This window comes from Astatotilapia calliptera, chromosome 13, assembly GCF_900246225.1.
Source record: "Astatotilapia calliptera chromosome 13, fAstCal1.2, whole genome shotgun sequence".
Taxonomy (NCBI): Eukaryota; Metazoa; Chordata; class Actinopteri; order Cichliformes; family Cichlidae; genus Astatotilapia; species Astatotilapia calliptera.
Window position 1 is genome coordinate 16159760 of NC_039314.1, and position 22973 is coordinate 16182732.

The 22973-nt window shown below is 39.2% G+C and overlaps 1 protein-coding gene across 47 annotated transcripts in view; it reads left to right on the forward strand.

Annotated features, from left to right (window-relative positions):
* Window positions 1-22973, forward strand: part of kcnma1a (potassium large conductance calcium-activated channel, subfamily M, alpha member 1a) — a 154469-nt gene that overhangs the window by 87103 nt on the left and 44393 nt on the right. For 39 of the 47 annotated variants that reach the window (XM_026189557.1, XM_026189559.1, XM_026189570.1 and 36 more), the window contains exons 4-14: window positions 3390-3483; window positions 4052-4163; window positions 10753-10828; window positions 12237-12312; window positions 13530-13700; window positions 15255-15346; window positions 20814-20924; window positions 21024-21129; window positions 21507-21589; window positions 21676-21745; window positions 22634-22789. In XM_026189557.1, the coding sequence (XP_026045342.1) occupies window positions 3390-3483; window positions 4052-4163; window positions 10753-10828; window positions 12237-12312; window positions 13530-13700; window positions 15255-15346; window positions 20814-20924; window positions 21024-21129; window positions 21507-21589; window positions 21676-21745; window positions 22634-22789 (1147 nt within the window). Of the gene's footprint in view, window positions 1-3389; window positions 3484-4051; window positions 4164-9460; window positions 10189-10752; window positions 10829-12236; window positions 12313-13529; window positions 13701-15254; window positions 15347-15439; window positions 15532-20813; window positions 20925-21023; window positions 21130-21506; window positions 21590-21675; window positions 21746-22633; window positions 22790-22973 lie in introns of those variants that run through there. The other 8 variants (XM_026189558.1, XM_026189589.1, XM_026189591.1 and 5 more) reach the window with 3 other exon arrangements.

The window sequence follows — 22973 nt, forward strand, 5'->3', positions numbered from 1 at the left end:
AGAAATTTTTGTTGAGTTGCAAGGGGTCAGTTTGAGGAGGGGTGTCTCAGAGTTCACTCATCAGAATCAGTAAATGGTAAATGGACTCTTACATAGCGTTTTTCTGCCCTCATGGAGCACTCAAAGCACTTTATACGACATGCCACATTCACCCATTCACACCAGCACTTTCTTCTATGCTTTTCAGTGCTTTTTAGCTAACATTCACATGCATTCATCCTCCGATGGATGCATCTGAGAGCAACTTGGGGTTAGTATCTTACCCAAGGATACTTGGCATACAGACTAGGGGAGCCAGAAATCGAACCGCTAAAATTTTGATCAGTAGTTGACCTGCTCTATACCGCCTGAGCTACACCCAGTAGGAATATAATGACCTGGCATCTGTTTCTGTGCCAAGGACCTACTGAGTTCCTTAAATCCAAGTTTAGCAGGAGTAAACTGAATAGTAATGCCATCTTTTTCTCGCAAAATCTGTCTTGTGTAAATTCTTGTTTTCTATGGTTGACGGATAGACAGAGAATTGTAATACAAATGAATTGCTTGTTTATGTATAATACATACTGTGCTAAATTCTTGGGTCAGCCGTAATTTCTTTCCATTTCCTTTCATACTTTCTTGTAATTTTTAACATGGTCTCCATGCTTTGTTACTAGTAGCCAGTCGCAAAAACACATAATATATTCCCATCTCTTTACTTGAATGTATAAAGAAAACACAGTTTGAAAGGCGTACAATAGTATTTTGGTACAAGTAAGATGATTTCTAAAGAGCTATTAGCTCAGCTATCTCACTATTGTGCTCAGTGTGCGGTTACAACAAAACTGAGGAAACTGGAAAAGTGGAAGACAAAATATCGGGCCTAAAAAAAAACAACTAAAAAAACATTAAGATTTCATCCAGTGGTGTTGACAAAATGCATGTAATTATGAATGCAGACAGCATCCAATTCATTTTTCAGCATGACAATGATCCCAAACACACTGCCAATCCAGTAAAAGCATAGTTGGAGAGAAAAACACAAAATTGAACACTGTCAGTCATGGATTGGCCTCCCTAGAGTCTGGACCCCAACATTATTGAGGCAGTGTGGGATCATCTTGACAGAAAGCAGAACAAAAGGCAGCAGACAGTCATAAAAGAGATATTTGCATGTATATTTGCACGTTTCAATAAATAACATTTTTCTAGCAGAATTCTGGAACAAATATTTCTACTTAACATCGTCTGAATATTAAACCTGGCCTCACAATATAAAACAGTCTCTCTGGCCTTTTAGCTTCTAAATGTTCCACTTAGTTTGTCAAGTAGTTCCTGCTTTGTGTATCTTTCTGTGAGGCTCAGGTACTGTAGTGCACAGTCAGCTTTTTTTTTTTTTTTTTGGCTGGGAACTGCTTTCTGCTGCATTTAGTGCAGCTTTAGATTAAATTAAAGGAATACATTATTTGAAAAAATGTTGCTTTAATGTTAGCAGACAAAACATAACAATTTGTACGCGTGTGATGGCACTCAACTCTATGACTGCAGTACATCGAATCCATTTATTAGCACACCTGTATTAGGAGTGTGGCTTCATTTTTATTTGTGCTTTTAAAAATGTCCACAAAAGAACAGCCAAGGTTGGCAAATCTAATGCAGGGAGAAGGTGGAAAAAACAGTGGACTTGAAAAAAGTCACCTGTCTGTTCTTGTTTTTCTTCCTTTGTAGTTCACATTGCCGTAATATGCAGTTTAAAATTCAGCCGCTCTATAATTGGACTGTACCCATGTTGTACTGATGAAATCATCTCACTGTGTCTTCCCCCTACTTTAGTTAATGATGAGCTTTGCTTTCCAATGATGATTATAAAATGACTAAACACGAGCTCTCTGTGTAACCATTGTGTTGTTTTTCTAAAGCGAATAGACGGCAGATTCAGTGAACCACATGAGCCCTGCTGCTGCTGCCATGCTTTCTCTGTATTGTCAAGAGTCAGTCACATGACTTTAGTGGTTATTCAGAATTAGGCCAGAGCTGGGCCCAAGGGAAAACTCCACAGTGACCGCTCCAAATGGTGTCTTCAGTATGCACCATCTGCATGTGTATAAATGTGTGCTTATGATCATATGTGCTTTGTTAAGACACTGACTTGCGCTTAGGTCTGCAAACATTAGCTAAGGTTGAACTTCTAAATCATTGTGTGAGTTTCACTGTGTAGATGTTAGAAGATTTGCGGATGAATATTTTGGATGCCAAATACTTATTATTTACTTATTATCTGTGAGCTGCTTCAATTTGATCTGATATCGCGTAGAGATACTTCTGGTGGTCCATTACTTTAGCTCTAAGGATTAGATTTTTAAACAGTTGCTGCATAAATTAGACTAATCCATATCATCCTAGCTCTCAGCATCAGTGTCTAAAAGATCGCATCAGTCTTTAGGATATGCCCAACAAGGCCACGTATTAGAAGTTGGATCATCCTCTTCGAGCAATCTTCCTTCTCTACTTAGTCAGCCATTATAAAAAAAGCATCATGTGATCAAGGGTCTGATGTTAACTGGAAGATGATTAAGTATCACTAATCATTTCCTTTGGGGGTCTCATTATGTGGTAAACTCCATTCTGATTCATACACTGCATCCCCATGGGCCCCCTACATACACATGTAGACTTAAACATTTAACTTGACTTTGAACTGTGTGCTGTGGTAATAGCCCAGTGTGTCTTCCCTCACCGCTCTATACATTCCCAAAATGTCGCCTGTAGTCAGCCACACCATAATGCATATTCATGCTTATCCCCACAGTGGGATTTCCTCATTACTCAAGAGCAAAATACTATAGGCCCATGACCAAGTGAAGAATGGGGTGGGCACAGAGCCTGTTATTGCTTTTGTTGCGAGCACCAACTCGCTAATGGTTAATCATCACGCGGTAAATAAGAAAATGGATCATATGACAGACCAGACAGTTAATAACTCATTTTTCATCATCTGCCTTTTTGAAGAGTATCACCAGCCCAGTGATTGCAGTCTCCACACATTCTCTTCAAATGAGGGACTATCTTTTGGAACATTTGTGTGTGACAGACGAGGAATAATTTATGCGTGTTGAAAGTACTGTCACATCAAAGCAAACTCCACTTTCAGTATATTTTTGGCCGTTTCATCTAGATGCGATTGACTCTACAGCTAAGCTAGAGCCATAAGTCTTTCATCTTGCTCTATGACCCGCCCCTCCCACTCACTCCTCGGACTCAGTCGACGTAAAACACCATCATTGCATTGAGCTCAGTATTACGGGAGATTTCAGTTTTATTACAGTGGTTATAACTCCATATTTTGATCAAATTATTTCACATTTACTGACTGATAATTGCTGTTAACTGATAATTCTCTCTGTCTCTAGTCCTATAGAATCCTGCCAGAACTTCTACAAAGATTTCACGTTACAGATTGATATGGCCTTCAACGTATTCTTCCTTCTTTACTTTGGCCTGCGGGTAAGCTGGTGCATGCACACACCCATTTTTTACATGCATCTGCTGTGCAATGAATGTACTACAAAATACAGCCATATAGCTGTTGTTTTATCTTCAAAAAGGCTCTTTAATGCATCTGACTTCATTCATTTACTGCTTTTTATTGATTTTATTTTCATGATGGCATAAAAAACAGTTACTTTGAGACACAGTAATCTTTTGGACATGCATGTGCAGACTTTTACCTTAGTCACCCATTACTCAAACAGCGTACCTTTAGTTTAAGCTGACATTGCTGTAACGATGTTCCCAGCATGGCTGTCATGCAAGAGCAGAATTCCGATGGTGCAAATGCTATCCGGATGCTTGACATCCTGAATGAATGAAAAAAACAAACAAACTCATAAGCTGCTTACACCAACAACCATTACTGCATGACTCAGCAAGTAGGGTGAAGCTTTTGTCATTGTGTATAATAAGTCAGCATTGTCAAAAGAAGACACAGCAGTTTGAAGAGCGGGCTGTGGCAAAGTCAGGATGTTTTGTGCAAAATTAACCTTCAGTTGTCACCTTTTTTTCTTTTTGACAGTTTATAGCAGCCAATGACAAGCTGTGGTTCTGGCTGGAGGTCAACTCAGTGGTTGACTTCTTCACTGTTCCTCCTGTGTTCGTCTCTGTCTACTTAAACAGAAGCTGGCTTGGTAAGTTTCCATATCCATAAACTTAAACTTATAGCTCTCACTCTATCGACCCTATTGCTTTTCCTTTCCGCTTATTTTTAATAATTTTCATCCTCACATTTGTGTCTTTCTATTCCTTTTTGCCCTCTGTCATTGAATGCCACCCTTCCTTTTTATCTCCTCCTATCACTCCCACCGTCTCCCCATCACTGGGAGCAAATCTCGGAGGCTCTCTTGCTTGCGGCTACAGTCAATGTTCCCTCGTCATTGAAAGTGACAGGGCTGGGTTCCTCTGATGTTTCAGGGAACACAGACACAGCAGAGTGGATCAACTAATGGGAGGGAAAGTGACTCAGAGTAGGGCTGTGGCTCGGTGACTCTCCATGTTTGTGCTTCACATTCATTAGTACTTGGTCCGTCGAGGCGTTGCACCTGGGGTACCTCACAGTGCTGTACCATCTATTAGACTCATTCACATCCATGCGAACAAAAAAATGCACATGTAAAAGCATGTGATATCCCCATACACACTTATACACACTCTCGCATGAGCAGACTGGAAAATACCCTAACCTGCATTACATAACGACCTATTTTTTCCCCACCGTGTTTAGATGATGTGACCTAAATTACATTGCAGTTCTTTGTAGGTGTGTTCTTTTTTGGATGCTCTGCCTCTCTGCTTTTAAAAACCTCAAAAAAGAAGCTCGTTCGTGCCGACACTATTCCAGCGTTGGTCTTATTGTGTCACTGGAATACAAAAATTGCTGAGCGACAATGTTAATGCAGTAGTCACACTAATAATGACATTTAACCTTCCTTCAAATTGCCATTTTTGTCGAGTTTGTCTCCAACACTCTTTATCAGTAACAGTAGGAGTGCTCAAATATTACAATTAATTAAATGTGACCGTTTCAGGGTGCTCTTGGTGTTCACTGCTACATTTTTAAGGATTTCACTGAGTTTTAAAAGAGTAGAGCAATCGATATTGCCATTGGCAAGGTTTTTGTTAAATTTGAGAAGAAACACGAGGAATCACTCGATAATGCTGGTTTTCCTCAGGTTTTTTTTTTACATGCCCGCCAGAATCACTGACTCTGTGAAGTAATGTGAGGCTGTGAATGTTTGATCTCTGAGTTGATGAAGGTTTCTTAAGAAGCGCAGAGTGGTTCGCGAATTTCACACGGAACAAGCTGTGTAATGAATTAGACGTGGCCAAGCCAAGTAGTCTGGTTTCATGATGCAAGGTGTCCTCATCTCCTCCCCAGAAGACTGTTGGCGTTAGGCCCTTGATGAGGATGATGAAAGATTGTGAAATAGTGGTCTGGCTGCTGGCTGATGTTCTGTAATGATTATTAAATATCCTGCATGTAGACCTGATGCAGGAAAGAACAACACCTTAACATATAATCCAGCTTCACTGTGAGCTGTTATCCTTAAACAAAATGTGCCTATAATGTTTTTTTTATTTAGAGATGCCCTAGATTCCAGGGCTCTTCATTATTTTTAAATGGGGAGACTCAGTGCGTTTCAGTTTCACAGTGGTGACACGAGAGGTGGCATCTCCACCTCATAAAAACGAAGACATTTTTTATTTTAGTGCTGGACTTGTCTAACAGCAGCACAGTAAAAGAACAGAAAACCCTCTGTCATGCGTTGGGATGGGTTTATTTTTACCGGGCGTTGTGTTTAATAGCAACATAAAGTGCTGCGAAGCCCATGTTATAAAATTAACAGAGCGTCGATCTGCAGTAGGATGTGACGGTCGATTTTAGAATACCAATCATGTGCTGAAAGTGTCTTCATATTCAGGTCGAGAACCTGAGAATAGCAGTCATTATTAACTGCTTATATCCTGTATTAATAAGGGAGTTAATATGGAACTCTGTGGTGGGAGGAAAATAAGCACAATTAAACGGTATCAGTCAGAACCTGATCTGCTTTCTGATGGTGACCTTTGCAATTCACTGTTAAATAAATGAAATTGCCCGTTTTGCTTTAGCTGTGTATGTGGTTGTTCACTTCCATCAGACAGCTTAACAGGGCCAAAACGAGCTAATGCACAACTGCTGTTACTTTCATTTAGTTAAGTGTCCATACTGTTCCTTAACGCAGGCTTTGTTAGAAGCCATGGTGGCTGTTAAGAGTGCGTATTGTGCTCTTCAATCCCCTTGGATTGGTTCATCTTCACTTCAATTAGCTGGTAGGGAATACACACCACACACCAGCCAGCATAATATATCACAATTATACTACCTCTCGTTTCAGTCCTGGAGAAGACCAGTGGAAATTCAGTGGAGGTGTGCCCAGTTAATAAAAAGCCCACTAATAAGGGCTCTGCCCTGTGCTCTGTGGTAGAGTATTCACCCACTTTGCACACAAGGCAGTGCCTGTATACGCTGTGCACATTTTAAGTCATGTTCTCTTTGGCTTTGCAAATTGGACATTGATTAAGGGGAGGAGAATGATGTGAGGCTAATGTAAGAGTGCATGTAGAGTTCTTCCTTGGAAAAAGGAATTAATCTCCTTTAACTACTTGAACTTAACATTTCTCCCAAGAGTCCTGACAGTGTGGGATTTGCCGTTTGAAAGATGCTCATAGATCTTGTGGCTACTGAGCCTTAGCTTTCACACTCTGTAAGTTAACTCCATGCCTTTCCACCACAGCCATTACAGAGGACTACCTTCCCAGTTTTAAATATTTAAGGAATAAAACAATTTTTTAAAGACAAATGGCATCATGAAAATACCTAAAGACAACTGCAAAGTCTATTTTATTTCTATTTCATTGTATTTGATTAAAGTGTGCTGTTTTTGGATAGCCAGTAAGAAATGGTGTCAATCTAATGTTATTGAAGCTTCACTGGCCTGAAGAATGTGCAGTAGTTTGTAGCCTTCAGACGTGCCTTATATTCTGACATGCTACTGCCTCCTAGTGGTGGGTTAGTTTGTTGGTTTCCTGCTGAAAGAGGCTTACAGCACCTGATATGGGCATGATCGCTTTATATGGCCCTTCAGCCCATGGTAGGGAAGGGAAACTGTTTCGAGGGAAGTTTAAGCCTCTTTGGTATAGCCAGGCTTCTCGCGTGTTGCAGTTTGAACATTTTTTTTTTTTATGTATTGATAAATATGGACTGTTTATCCTCCATGAATGAGCAGGAAGAGTCAGTGCTGTGTACACTTGCTGAGGATCTGTGTGTTTAGATTAGCGTAGCATCATATAATCTAATCCTGGCTTGGTTTACTGTCAGTGTTATCCCAGATGAACTGCTCCAGCCTGCCGATTGATAAAAAGCCCCAGAAAGCTGCCCGTCCAGGACATGTGACACAGAGTCAGTGCTTGGGCTTGCAAAGCCTCAATTAAGTAAGAGCGGGCACAGAACAGAAAACCTTTTTTTTTTGAATGAGCATCTGGCAAGCTGACACATGTGTGCAAGAGGCTTTGGCATGTGCGGGAAAGAGATTTTCTCATACATGAACACAGCAAGAGAATTTCATTGAGGTTTTTTTTTTGGTTTGTTTTTAACATGATTTTTACATAATACACATTTTTTTTTATAGAAAAGAAATTATTGTGTGTTATAATTGTTGTAGGCCTTTGTGGGGCTGTTTTTCTTGCTCTCACTCAGTGTAGGTGAAGTCTCAGATGTGATAGCGTGAACAGATATTTCTCCACAAAGTCTCACAAAGTGTTAAACGCAAGACAAAATACCACACGCACAGATGTACAGCATAACACAAACACAGATGCTTCACACTAATTGAGAAAAATGTGTTCTGCAGCCACCTGCATCGCAGCATCACTGTGTGTTTGGTGGCATGTCTGATATTTGCAATCTGAACGCCAAATTTGCGAAGTATTTGTTGATGTTGTCACATCAGTTTTATGTCAAAAAGCTGGCTGCTATGTTTTGTGTTGTAAGTGCAACACAGCATTTCTGTGTTTGCCAGTCGAACAAATATACAGTTTCAGTTTGTGGAGCGTAGTCATTTGTTTTTATGTACAATTTTGTTTGTTATTGTTAAACAGGTGTGAATCACTGCATCCAAAGCCAATGCGAAAAGGCAAAACACAGTGAGGTCAGTTAGGATTACATGTGTGCAGTATGAATTACGATCCACACCATCAGTTGGATTTTTTTTTATATACTAAAGTAAAATTAGAATACTACTTAAGTAGGCTAGCAATGATATAAACAAAACATATTTAAAGTAGTTGAAGTAAAACTTTCAAGAATCATCTGTATAAATGATATCATAGTATAATACTTATGAATTTATTGATTCATACATTTAATGTTGCAGCTGTTGTTGACCTGTTGTTACACCATATATGGCTAGATTTCTTGATATATCAGCGAAATAATACACATCTAAAGCTTTAAAATAAATAAACTACAATAATTGCATCCATCATGTAGTGGAGTAAAAACAGGAAGCAGCATAACACCAAGGGGAGTATTACATTTTTTCAATAGGATATCAGCGTCTATGAAAACATGATTTGTGGTCATTAAAAAATATGAAATTTAAACTTATGTTGCTAATTTATTTTCCTTAATTAATATTAAGTTTAATATTGTACATTTGTTCAACTGTTTTATTATTCATTGACATTATTTATAGATGGTCGTTGTTACAACTAAAGAAAACTAAAAATAAACTAAAAAGCATTATTTATATATACATGTATCTGTGTTGCCGCACGACATGACAGGGTGAGGCAGAGCCATCATGGACAGGAGAAACGCATCTTTTGCTTATCTGCTTCCAGCAGAATAACGCACCATGTCACAAAGGTTTCTTGAACACAGCAGTGAGTTCACTGTACTCAAATAGCCTCTGCAGTCACCAGATCTCAGTCTAATAGACCACCTTTGGGATTTAGTGGAAATAAAGATGTGTATCTTGTGCAGATGACTGTAAATTCAACTGTGTGATGCTATCATGTTTGTATGGCTCAAAAAGGAATATTTTCCAGCACCTTGCTAAATTTGTGCCAAGAGGCATTAAGGCAGTTATGAAGAGAAAAGCGAGTCCAACTCAGTACTAGCACAGAGTACTTTACAAAGGAGCTGGTGAGTGTACTTATAATTTGTTGTTGTTGTTGTTTGGGTTTAAAAAAAACAAACAAACAGGTTTTTGCAAAAGTACACAAAAAAAACACACAAAAAAAAAAAAAAAAGTTTCAGGAATTTATGCCCTAAATACATGTTTACATGGAAGTGTAGATTCCTTATCTGTAGTCCTAATCTGACAGAGATGGGTTTTGTTTTTGTTTTTTTACTTTTTTTTTTTTTTTACTGTCAGACAGAGTTGTTTGAAATTTCATTGTGAAAACAGGTCTCTCATTTTATGTACGGATTATTGTTTTTGTTCTGCTTTATTTTCATCTCTGTTAATCCCTGGCATGGTTCAGACTTTTTTGAAAGGTTTGACACAGCTGTGTTGATGGAGACGTGGCTTTATAGGGGTTAGTAGTAAATCACTAAAAGGGGCAGGAGAAAGGTAAATCTGTTTGGGTTGTGGGGATTAAAGGCACTGTAACAAAAAATGAGGAAAAAAAAACAATTATATTAGAGCTGACATTTTGCTCACAGAGACACTCTCTGATGCGACTGACATGGAAAACCTATACAACTGCAGCTGAATGCACGGAGACCAATGATTTAACACCAACAGAAGCAACATTGTCCTATCAAGGAAGCCTTTCTTTTTAAAGCCTTTTCTTTGGTTATTTTACTAGGAATACTTAAAGACCCTAAATATTTGAGGATTACAGACTTCTTGACCTGAAGTCAAGTCCCAAGTACTGGATTTGGTCCAGAAACAATGATTCCTCCTAAACTGCTTGTGTACCGTCGTACACACAGTGATGTAAATTTGCAAACCCTCCAAGAGACATGGAGGCGAAAGAAGTCTTGTGGCGATCTTTTTCAGAATGGATACAGGGTGAGGCAGGGCCATCATGGACAGGAGAAAAAGGGAAGCCAGACAGGACTTTACTATTCTGTTTGGTCCTGTTTACACATTCTCTCCAACTGGGGTAAGAGCCTTAGGTTAAGTGTAATACGTGAGATTGCTTCATCAGAATCATTGATGTGCCTGTGACAACCTTATATTTGTGGGGTCTGATTGTATAATTTCAGTAGGAATTTTTATCACTGACATAAATCCATGTATGCTTGTTCTATGGGATTGGACCTGTTATATAAAAAGACAATGAGACAGTTGCCACTTTGCTCTATAATCCATGAGGGACCTGCTCTTTGCACTGACACTCACGGCTTAAAATGTTCCTTCTAACTTGGTTGACACCATAATTATTCAGAAAATGTGCTATTTATTTATTTATTTATTGATGTATTATTTTTGTTTTGTTTTCTTGTATGTTATAAGCTACATTTGATGATTTGGATGATGTTGCTCTGTACTGTGCCTAAATGCTGTGGTAACATGTGGGCTGCATCACTAGCTGATCTGCCAACATGCAGAACCTCATGTTGTTTGAACTCAGGACAATGTCTGCACAGGTGTTGTCTCTACATTTCCCTCCTGTCAGTGCATGTTACATGTTGATAAGTTTCTCTGTTATTCTCTGTTCACGCAGGTTTAAGATTCCTGAGAGCACTAAGATTGATACAGTTCTCAGAGATTTTGCAATTCTTAAATATCTTGAAAACAAGGTAAGAAAAGTGTTTTCTTTTTTTCATTTACAAAACACACACATACCCTGACAACAGAATTTTTAGTATTAAGACCAACCTATCACCTAGAGTCTTAAATAAATATGCTTTGGTTATCAGGACATAATACAAATCATCTGGTCCTTATCAGTTCTTAAAATTTAGTAAATATCTTCTCAGATAAACAACAAGTCATATATTATGTATAACATAATAATATAGCCATACCATAGTTCACACAAATTAGGCCAAAATACAGAAGCGGTGTATAAACAATTAGGTAAATACTTCGATATATATATATATTAAGAAGGTAAGTGGTGACCAGTTGCCGCTAATCAAATGTACTTGATTAACTCATTAACTTAATCATCAGCAAGTGTGAGGACCTCTATAAAGGCACGTATTTTGGCAGTTTGCTGGTCTGGAGCATTCGATGCCAAGACATCAGCAATGATCTTAAAGAAGTAATCCAGTATTCTACGGGGGATGAAGGTCATTCACAGCTAGACTTTCAAGACAGTTGGCAATCATCCCAGGAGTGAACATCTCAGCAAAAAATTAAAAAAATAAATAAAAAAGCTACACCTCAGACTCTACAGCCTGCTAAATGTTGAGGTTCATGTCAGTGCAACTGACTGAACAAGAGTGGCTTGTTTTGGGCAGAAAGCAAGATGGACATGTTTGGGCATAATGCACAGTGCCACATTTGAAAACCAAACATCAGCTGTCAGCACAGTGGAGGAGAGCTGATGCTTCGGGCTTGTGTTGCAGGGACAGGACCCGGGCACCTCGCAATCATCGAGTGGCACATTAAGCAATCTGTATACTCAAGTATTCTGGAGTATAATGTGAGGCCACCTATCCAGCATATAAAACTTGGCCCAAACTGGCTTATGCAACAGGCCGGTGATCCCAGAGCACAGAGGCAAACATGCAACAGAATGGCTGAAAAAGAAACAAATTCCCCAAACCTCAATGAACTGAAGCAATATTTAAAGAAGAGTGGGCCAAAATTTCTGCACAGTGATGTTTGTGAAATAAATGACGACACAGTGTAATATAAGTGTTCTTCATCTGAGGTTGCATTGACCTAATTTTAAAACCTGGTGGGGATTAAATGATTGTTTTTATTATGTTAAACCTTGAACTGAAAGATTGGGGACTTTCTTTTTACCATGAGTGTGTGATGAACACTGTGGTTGATTTGGAGTAAACAAAAGGAAACAATAGATAATAGGGAACAAAATTCTGACATTTTTATTCAACCTGATTTCCTTTCAACTATTGTAAGATGTAAAAAAAAAACAAAAAACTTTGTTATATATATGAATAAAACAAATCTCTTTTTTTCTGTCACTGGTCTCGCCGCCTTAAATGAGTTTTATTTTTTTTTCACTCTGTGCAGCAATTCCATCAAGCTGGTGAACCTGTGTTCCATCTTCATAAGCACATGGCTCACAGCTGCTGGATTCATACATTTGGTAAGTGGACAGATGTGACGGCCAGTGGCATCCAGAGTTAAATGTTCCAGAAAGAATGATACTGTAGTGAACTAACTGTAACTACCTCACTGACACAAGTGTGACACCTAGCACTTTCAGTGAGTCTGATAGTATGAATAAAGAGCCTAAATTAATGGTATTTGCTAGTAAAAAATTAAATTTCTCCAAGTTTAAAACATTGCTGTGATGTCATATGTGGATAGGGCACTATCTGCTGTGCCACTAAAACTTAGGAGGCAGCATAATTAAAGACATTTTAGTGACTTTAACTTTAATGTACATAAAATATATCAGGGATATTAAAGCCAAGCCCTATCTGTGTAAATATCTTGTGTTTATTCTGTAGGGCAAATTTTAACTAACTGTCACAAAGCAAATAACCAGCATGTTATGTGTGTGAATCATCAGTATTTTCTGAAAGATCAGCTCAGATTTTTATATTAAATTTATGCCTGGAATTTCCATGTGATCTGTATTCAGATTTATTATTTAGACCTGTTATTGAAATCTACTCTTGTTATCTCGGCTAAACTCTCACATGAATCCCATCTGAATGGAGAAATTGGTGACACGTGTCACATTCCAGGACAGGTGAAGCGTTCCTCTTTTCTTTTTTGCACTTCGTGTAGTTATTATCAGGCTTACTTCCAGTGGCGGGAAAAAGTAGTTGTGTTGAACAAAGCAGATTTTTTTCATGTGATCACGCTGCATGACTTGCTTTTATTCCTGCCTGAGATCATTTCTACTAAATTAGATTTCTGCATATATGTCATTTTAATACTGATCACATGTAGGATGCGTGTAAATTGTAAATAGGGTTTTTAACCCTTGGAACTTTCCTGTGAACCAAAATTAGGGATGTGGTATTTAATATTACAAACACATAAAATGGAGCATAAAACTGCCTCCTCCTTCACCTTCCCTTTATTCTGATCAAAGTGTTGGTTTCAGTTAAGCCAGATGCTTTTAAAGTGAAAATCCGTACTCGTGAGGTATTAAATGATTTTACCACTAGATGGTAGTCAAGGCTCACTAAATGAAGACGATGTCACAAAGTGAGATGAATGCTGGCACACTTGCAGCTGGATTTAATCAAATCTCAGGAAACTGTTTCTTTTTAGAAAAACTCTGTTTACAAATTGGTTGTGCGAATTGTATCTAATGATCCTTCTGCATCACTCCCTTGTCAATTTTAGGTGGAAAACTCAGGGGATCCTTGGGAAAACTTCCAAAATTCCCAGTCACTATCATATTGGGAATGTGTCTACTTGCTGATGGTGACTATGTCTACAGTGGGCTACGGGGATGTCTATGCAAGAACCACCTTGGGGCGCCTCTTTATGGTCTTCTTCATCCTTGGCGGTTTGGTAAAATCAGACTTTTTATTCTCCCTATATCCCATTTTCCCTATAAATTCCTGCCTGCCCCCATCAATAAACTGTTTAGAACTGTTTAAAATGTCTAAAAATAAAATAAATAAAATGTGATGTTAATATTTAGAATGATCTATACTGTATAACATGTTAGTGTAGTGTTTTTATATTGTTAGAACTATATTGCCTAGACAGTACATGCTATATCTTTGTCACAGTGTAGTTGTATCCTCCTGTTTAGCCTACTGTATCTTGTCTCCTGGAGTCACAGATCATTGTGCTCCTTTGTCTTCTTCCCCCTATGTGTCCTCCCTATATTTGTTTGATTAGATTATAAGCTTTTGTCTGATGATGTTGTTATTCTCTTAAAAGCAGTTGCGGTTTCAGGACACCCCTCCTTCCGTGTCTCTTCCCACAATTCCAACAAACACAGGGACAGGGAGATGAAGCTTAGGCCAGCCTGAATGTTACCATAGCAACGGCAGCTTCCCACAACCTGCCCTCTTACCTTCCTCTGATCTAACGTCCCGTTGGGCTGACACTAGTACAGTAACTCACATGTAAACACGCATGAACGCAAACACCTGTAAGCACTCGAACACACGGTCGCATACAGAAGAGCGCGCACGCCCTTCGTCTTCGCTCGCAAAGACTGGAGGATTTAGCCAAATTCTGTACAAAGACAGCTATCAGTATGCACTGATGACCTACAGCTGTGTGGATGTGTACCATATTGTGACCATGGTGATAGATTGCAAGGTTTTCTTAGTGCTGCGAGTTCTGGAAGTCTTTAGGCGAATACCTCCGCCTGCTTCCTCTCAGCAGCAGTGGCTTAGCAATGACTCCAGGGTGAAGGTATGCTAAAGCCAAGGATAAAATCAAACTCACATAATGTCACACTATTCCTGGTAATGTAACAGTACATTTTTTCCAGGCACGAGTGAAGTATGCTTTTACCGAGCAAGGGCATCTCTGTGTTGCTAACTGTAGATGCAAGCCTACGCGAGTAACGCCAGCGAGTATACGCCACTGGTAAGCAGTGAGCTTAAACATAACTCTGTGCTGGGACGACAGGCTGTCAACCTTTGCAAAATGCATCCAGCTCATTTTCTAGCCCAACAAATGAGTCTTAATGTGTTTTGCAGCTGTGGACCATCAGGTGTGCCTATTCAAATCAACCTGCCAGGTCATCTGTGTTTGTTGGACAAAACATGGCACATAGGTTTTTATTCTTCCTCAGCTTTTCTCCAAAGAAAGGTTTTGGGTGTTAATTGCAGACTGACTAGCTGTCAGCTGTAACAAAATTATTGCCCACTAACCAAACCCGTTCTGAACTTTTAAACACTGGGGCTACTTCTTTTTTCCCTCCACTGATTTTTGTGAACTTTAGGGAGTCTCTCCAGGTAATGAGAGCGATGGGATTTACAGGCTAATATTTTTTTTATATCCTCAGAAATCTGGATTCACGCACCAATCGCTCCACAACCCACTCTGCGCCATACTAGTCTCTTTTTTAGTCTCTTCTTCTGTCTTCTATCTTCTCCTTAGGCCATGTTTGCCAGCTACGTCCCTGAAATCATAGAGTTAATAGGAAACCGCAAGAAATATGGTGGTTCCTATAGTGCGGTTAATGGGAGAAAGTAAGTATTCCAGATGGTTCTGCTGTTTTTCTGTGTGCGGTAGAACCCTCTCTGCATGCTTTTTTCTTTTTTTTTTCTATTCCATGCATGTAGGCCATGTTTGCTCGCTACGTGCCAGAAATTGCTGCTCTCATCCTTAATCGGAAGAAATTCGGAGGGAGTTATAACTCGACACGAGGCAGAAAGTAAGTTGAAATCCAGACAAGGTGTGGTTGTGTGACTAAGGTACACCTCCAGAAGTTGGTAGTTACTGGGGGTTAGTTAACTTGACTTTTTTAGAATGGTAAAGTTTAAACGCAGTTAAAGTAAAGGTACATTATGTCAAGTCACACTGCGTGACTGGAGACCTTGGCCAATAGGACACACATGTCCATGCCCTTTAATTCTCTCTTTCAGTCTTTCTCTTTCTGTCTTCTTCCTCTGTCTGCCTTTATCTATCCTCCATTCAAAGCTTTCCTAAAGTCATTTGTGTGCTTTTCATTTTCTTTCTGTGTCCTCCTTGAAACATCCTGTGTTGCGCTTTAATTTAATTTGGAAAATAGAGCTTTCATGACTATTACACTTTAGCCTAACAGGAAACTAACCTGTGGTGCTTCTATTTAATGTAACGTGTGCCCAGTGTGTCTCATCAATACAGGCTAGCCTACAGGGATTAATTAGAATCCAAATCAAAAAGCAACAAAACAGTCATGAAATCCCTACTATCCGCTTTTAAAGCATTTTCTCACAAGAAAATAGAAAGATTTAAACATCTGCAAGTGCATTATTATTGGTGGTCTTTTTTTTTAAGAATCATCAATCTCAATGAGCATTGCAGGATACAATTTCTTTTCTTGTTTTTTTGTTTTTCTCTTTACTTTTGCTTTTTTTAAATTATTATATGCATTTTTTTCCCTGCTTGAATTCGTTTTGCATGCTTTGTGGAATTACTTTTTTCCTTAACTGCATCATATCGGGCATGTTCTCTATGACCTGCAGTCTTGTGGCTTTGTCATTAATTGCTAAATGGATGATAAAGTCATCCTTCTGTTGTCTGTCATTGCTAGCGCATCGCATCATCAATGCCTGACATTACTCTGGCCCTGATCTTCAGTCAGCTCCCACACCCTGAATGCTGGATGCCTCGTTCCCATTGGAGGCTTTCAATTGCTTTTGGCTTGCTTTGCCTGCTTGGTTCGTTGATGCCCGCCTGGCTCTTATGTGTGTGTGGTGGTGGTGATGGTGGACTTTATCTCTGGAGGCTCTCATATTTATGTAAATGTGCGACTGCCCTCTCGCAGCCGAGGCTCCAGTACACTGTGAAGTATATGTGACACTGTGGTTATTATAGTGTTTGTACAAACGTGCCACAATACTTATTGTGAAGTTCTCTTCTCCTCTTCCCTCCTTGTGGCTCAAACCTTGAAATATTCAGCACACAGATTTAAATTAATCCAAAAGGAGCGTATACAGAACAGGGAAAGTGCTCTTTTCATTGTCCTCCGTCTCTTTTCTTCTAATTTTGTACGGCAGCCAGCATCTGCTACTATCTGCTGTCTACTCTTTCTCACTCTGTTTCTCTTTCCAATCTCACCCCCACCAGTTTCAGTCATTCTGTTCAGCGGAGCAGATTCTGAGGAGTCAGCAGTAGAACAAGACGTTAGGGGGAAAAAAAAGCCTTTGTGCAGTAACATTTGCCTGTCATTGAGATAAGATTGATGAAATGTTATGTTTGGCCAGTGACCTCAACCCAGGCTCACAGATGGGTGCTGAGAGAAGCCCTTGTCAAAATCGTGGATAGTTTCTCCAACACACTTTATTTTCTCCATCCACACCCCCCTTCCATGTCTCCTTCTGGTTAGAGTGCAAACATATTGTAACAATCGGAAGATATTCATCAAAGACTCAAGAGTAGCTACATTCTTTTACATTCTCATTTGGATATGTGCTTATAGGACGTAATGCAAATGAAAAAGTGGTTTGCCATGTGGATTTAGGATTTTCATTGGGCTTCAGTGCATTATCACTTCGCAGCTATCAGCCCACAATCCTCCAAATCTTGGAAATAAGATTAGGGGATTACACGTATCTGCCTGATTACAGAGCTCACAAACAATGAAGTCATGATACATAGTGAAGTTTATTAAATGTAGCCCTCATTTCATCTCTGGGCCTGTCTGCTGTCATTTGAACCAGGCCTTCAAAACTTATTTGGAAGTGAAAGGTTGGATTGGATCTGAACTGGATTTCTGTTTCATGCTAGCGTTGCTTATAGTACTCTGTGTAGTGTAGCATACACCCGTGAGCGTAATGACAGCTCTCAGCCTGTGTGCGCTGATATAATAATGACAAGTGTTGCGTTCTGTTGGCGCCCACTGCACTCGGGGCTCTGTGGTTTCCATTATGACTCTATGGTTTCCATTAGCCCCAACTTCAAGAGAGGACTTGGCATGAAAACTGGCTTCAACCCTGGCTGAACTCTGACACACAACTTTGAAAGTCCTCCATCGAGGCTACAAACTTGAAGCGTGCAGACTCGGAGACTTTCAGTGTCAGGAATTAACACTTATTTGCATATTCACAAAACATGCACCTAGTTGAGGTTCCAACACAATTTCATGTAATTACACAATGACAAAATGCACTAAGTACGTTATGTCTGTGAGCTTAATTTGATTGGCTAGTGTTGGTAACATTTCACCTAGCTGATTCTTGGCATTAAACACAGGAGATGGTGTTTATTCCTCCCTTTCTTTAAGTTCCCTGAAAGGTGATACACCAAAACAGGGAACACAGATTTTGAAACTGCAACATTTTCATAAAGATGATTCTTGCAGTAAGTTTCGTCACCCTAAGGATTAGAGCAGTACCAAGTGAGTGACCTCTGTTGCTGACGTTTGAGCTCTGTGTTTGTTCGCTGTATTAAGTGTATCCCCAGTGACATCCTGAGATGTTTCCTGGCTGCATGTTCTTGTGTGCATGCTCTGTAAAACCCATTGGATTTGATTAATGTGACTCTGTGCCACACCTTTTTTTAGTTTCTGAGTTGTTGTCTATGGTTTCTTGTTAAAAGAAAGAAACCTGTTCCCTCTAAATGCTATGTTTATTTGTTTTCCTTTGATTCTTTCTGTATATGTCTAGCTAAAACTGTACTGCACAATCAGGTTGACTAAAAAGGGAGATATTTAGTTTTTGGGTAATTATAAATGGTTGAATTATCTTTAATATCTTCCCCCCATGTCCTGTTTAACTAGCTTATGATCTTGGTATTCAGCTTGATGCCTTTTTTGGCACAGAGATAGAGAGGGAAACTAAGTAGAAGTAGGAAACCTTTAAGGATATCAAGTGAATATTTCCATCTTAAATATAAGGACCTAAATTAGTGGCGTGTTCAAGATGTGGAAGAAAAGTTTGCTTCCCTGATTAAAAACCTATTTAGAAAAATGCACATGTCACGGAGATGCATTTACACTTCCAAGTTTGTGCTTAAGATCCACAACCTCCATTGAACCCACATGAATCAAATAATTTGCCTTATAAATCTTTAAACTTCCTCTACCCTCGGACGAGCATCGGGATACTTGAATAGGAAAACATGACTGATTGTGTGTGTGTGGGTTTTTAAAAAAAATATTTTTTTAACATTTCATAAAATGAGAGACTTCTTGTGCCAGATACTGCTGGCTGCCCACAGACATCCCAGCTCATCAGCTTGTAAGACCACACGGCCCTTTGCTCAGCTCTGGCCAACCATGCAATCACGACCGCTCATTAGATTCTCTTAAAGGACAGACGCAACATCTGCGAAGAACATTATATCCTGTAACATCCACAAACTGTCATTCCCTCAATATGCCCGTCGCATTACTTTGCCAAGTCCACATCAGTTCAGGTACAGGGCAGAAGAACACTCAATGATCTGGACTATGGTTCTCATCTAACATCAATAAATATCTTTGTTCCCTTTAAACCTGCCAAACTGATTCAGGTTTCAATAATGCTTTATACAGCTTTAGACATCAACTTTAAAGGCCAGTCTGTTCACCACGACTCCCTTCTTCTGTGTAAGCACTTGATAATAGAAATCTCTCCTACAAATGTACACGATAAGAACTTGGACTTCAAACAAATATGACCACCAATTTTTTTTCTTTATTTTTGGAAAAAGTAACTCAATACACCTTGTGTTAAGTGCAAAGCTGTCCAGTACCCAGGCACTCAAAAACTAAAGTGGTTCAATTGTCTCTTGGCACATCAAGTGGTGGATAAGGCCATTGTCATTACACAGATTGCCTTACAGGTCTCCATAGGGTAATTAGGGTGTCTGCCGAGTGTCCACACTAATCTATGTCAGTATTAGGTCTGGGTTTTACTGTGCAAGGCTTGGCAATAAGACTTCACAAATGACATTTAGCAGTAAGTCCAGCAGAGTAGCTCAGCTTACCATAGTGCAAATTAATCTTATGAAGGGTTTTAAATCCACATTAGCGTGATTGAATTAAATCAGAATTATTGAATGCTCGTGCTTAAAGTCCCTTTAATACCAACAGCCATGACTATGACTTTATTAGGAAGAAAAAACGAGATAAAGTAGTAAGATAACCTAATATAACAGGATAAAATGCAATGGAAATATGTAAAATAAAGGCAATGTTTTTTTTATTAACACCAATATTTGAATTCTTAGATTTAGGATGTTAAAATATTCGAGTTACAGAAGCACCACAAGTTTATTTGCTGGAACAATGTCCATCCAAACTGCCCCGAGTGTCCATAAAGTTGGCATAAATATGAAGTTGACCTGAACTTGATCACTTTATATTGTCGTCAGAAGATAAACAGGGACACAACCTCAAACCTCAAACCGTTCCAAACCTTTCTCACTCCCTTACGGCTGTAATCAGCCCCGTACAGCTTCTGACAGATCCCTCTGCTGTAATGCACTACCGAATCTTGCCAGAGACCTGTCAAAAACTCCGAGGCCCTGTTTACAATTCTTGTCAACCACAGGCCTCCAAATCATTTTGAGAGTTTTAGTAATGCTCTGTGTAAAAGCACAAGCATATTGATGTACATGTCTTTGTCAACATCTATTCAGCTCACAAAGGGGCGGTTTGGCTGAAGGGACAATTTTTTTTTATTGAGAACGGATGACAGTCCAACCACTGTGGGCTGTGTGATTATATCTTAGTTTTTTTTTTTTCAAGTGGTCGCGAGTTGAGTGTTTGATTGTACTTGTCGTGCAGAATTTAACCACTTTCATTGCATCGAGGAAAATATTCACTTTTATGGCAAAAATGATAATTCGGTTAGTTGTTTGCTTCGAAAAGACATTTCTTGACATGTATATATATTTTTTTCAGTCTTTATTTGAGTTAGATGTTAGAGTGCTTTGGTTTGACTGATTATCTCTGGGAGACATGCCAGTGTCTGCAGTGATTTATGTTGCCCACTCAAGATGATTTCTTCACCCCCCTCCCTCTTTCAGGCACATTGTGGTCTGTGGTCATATTACCCTCGAAAGTGTCTCCAACTTCCTCAAAGACTTCCTACACAAGGACAGGGATGATGTCAATGTAGAAATTGTTTTTCTCCATAAGTAAGTTAATTTTGTCTTTCTCACCCTTTGTAGCTTAGCAACAAACGAACTATTGCATAGGAGCTATATTTATGTGCTAACCCATCTTCTTTTTTTTAGTATTTCCCCTAATCTTGAGCTGGAAGCCTTGTTCAAACGCCATTTTACCCAAGTAGAGTTCTACCAGGGATCGGTTCTCAACCCTCATGATCTGGCCCGAGTGAAGGTACCGGCTGGTGGCGAGACTCCTGGAGCAATGAAAATCCTTAACATTTTTGACAGCTGTTGTTGAACTTAAGAGTAGAAACATTTTTCACAGATTAGCTGCAGTTGTGTGCGTCACTGATTAGCAGGCTATAAACGTATTACTGTATAAATTCAGCTGACAAAGAGAGTAAAGAAAAAATGCAGAAGAATGATAATCTAATGATATCCATTTCAATTTTTTAGCCAAAATATATCAGGACAGAAGAAAGAAAGAAAATACTTTTTTTGTTGTTGTTGAGCAGATTTAAACCATCTGGTATATTGGATACTTTTTTATTAAATACAGACGTGCACTTTAATGTTGTCATATTTGTTTCTTTGGTACTCTACACATAGATCGAGTCAGCAGATGCCTGCTTAATCCTAGCCAACAAGTATTGTGCAGATCCTGATGCTGAAGATGCCTCCAACATCATGAGGTATTCTCTCTTCTGGACAATCAGTAACAACTGGCTTGCGGAGGTGTTATGTTTCCTTGCTCACTTTATCTGCCTGTTTTTCAAAGGGTCATTTCCATCAAGAACTATCACCCCAAGATCAGAATAATCACACAGATGCTGCAGTATCACAATAAGGTGAGACGTCTCGGTGCCCTGCATTGTGTAGTGTATGTTTGCTTCACTTCATCTTGGCCGCTCTCCAACCTTTCCTCACAGAAAGATTATGGCTGCAGTAAAATGGCAATCCTGTCAGCTTGAGAGCTATGTGGTGCTTTTAAGGATTCATGGTAACTTTGACATATAAGTGACTTTTTAAAGCATTCACTCGCTCAGCTGCTTACATGCTGTGCATGCTCCTGAAGAATGGACCTCACTTTTTTAAATGAAGAATTAATAGAGCAGCACTTAGCATGGTAAATAGTATTACAGGAGAAAATGTGAGCTTTTGAAAATGTGTCTTTTATATTTAATAATTGTGTGTCTGAATCACTGCATCTGTCATATGACATGGCAAGGAGATATGCAAATATGTATATATTTTTTTAAATTGCTGTGAATGATGCCCTTTATGTATGGAAACTGGTACACTAACTGAGACTTGTACATTGTAAGGGATTTACCCAGGATGCTAACTTTTCTAGTAGTTAGCTGACTTTAGGAAAGGAACAGCTCTACATTTCTAGGATAAGCTAGTTAGTTTTTATTTATTTTATTGTATGCTAAGCTAACTGGCTGTTTATTGTAACTGTTTAATTTAATTTGCATTCACATGTTTGCATTTCAGCTTTGAACTAATTGAGGTAGATCATGTTAATTAGTGGACTTTTGTTATCCTGAATGTTGGATTTCAATACCACCGCATAAAGCCAAGCTAGCTTACCCCAGTTTCCAGTTTTTAGGCTAACCCAGTTCCCAGTTCAAGCAGATATGAGGGTTGTATTAATGTTATCTGTTCCAAAAGAAATGTGACTCATATATACAGTTTTCTGTGTTTCTGACCTCTCTAACTTTCATGTGATGAAGGCCCATCTACTGAATATTCCAAGCTGGAACTGGAAGGAGGGTGATGATGCTATCTGCTTGGCAGAGCTGAAGGCAGGCTTCATTGCGCAGAGTTGTCTGGCCCAGGGTCTGTCGACAATGCTAGCCAACCTCTTCTCCATGAGGTCCTTTATTGAGGTAACAGAGTGGACTATTGACGAATGATTTCTCACATTGCATTTTTTGCACATGAGGTGATTTATTAAGGGATTATAGGCTAAATAAGAAGGTTCTCTGCTGACACATGGACTAGGTCTGTCAAACAGTGCATTCCCTAAAAAAAAATTGACATCTCTGTCCAGAGACGGGCTTCCATTAGTGT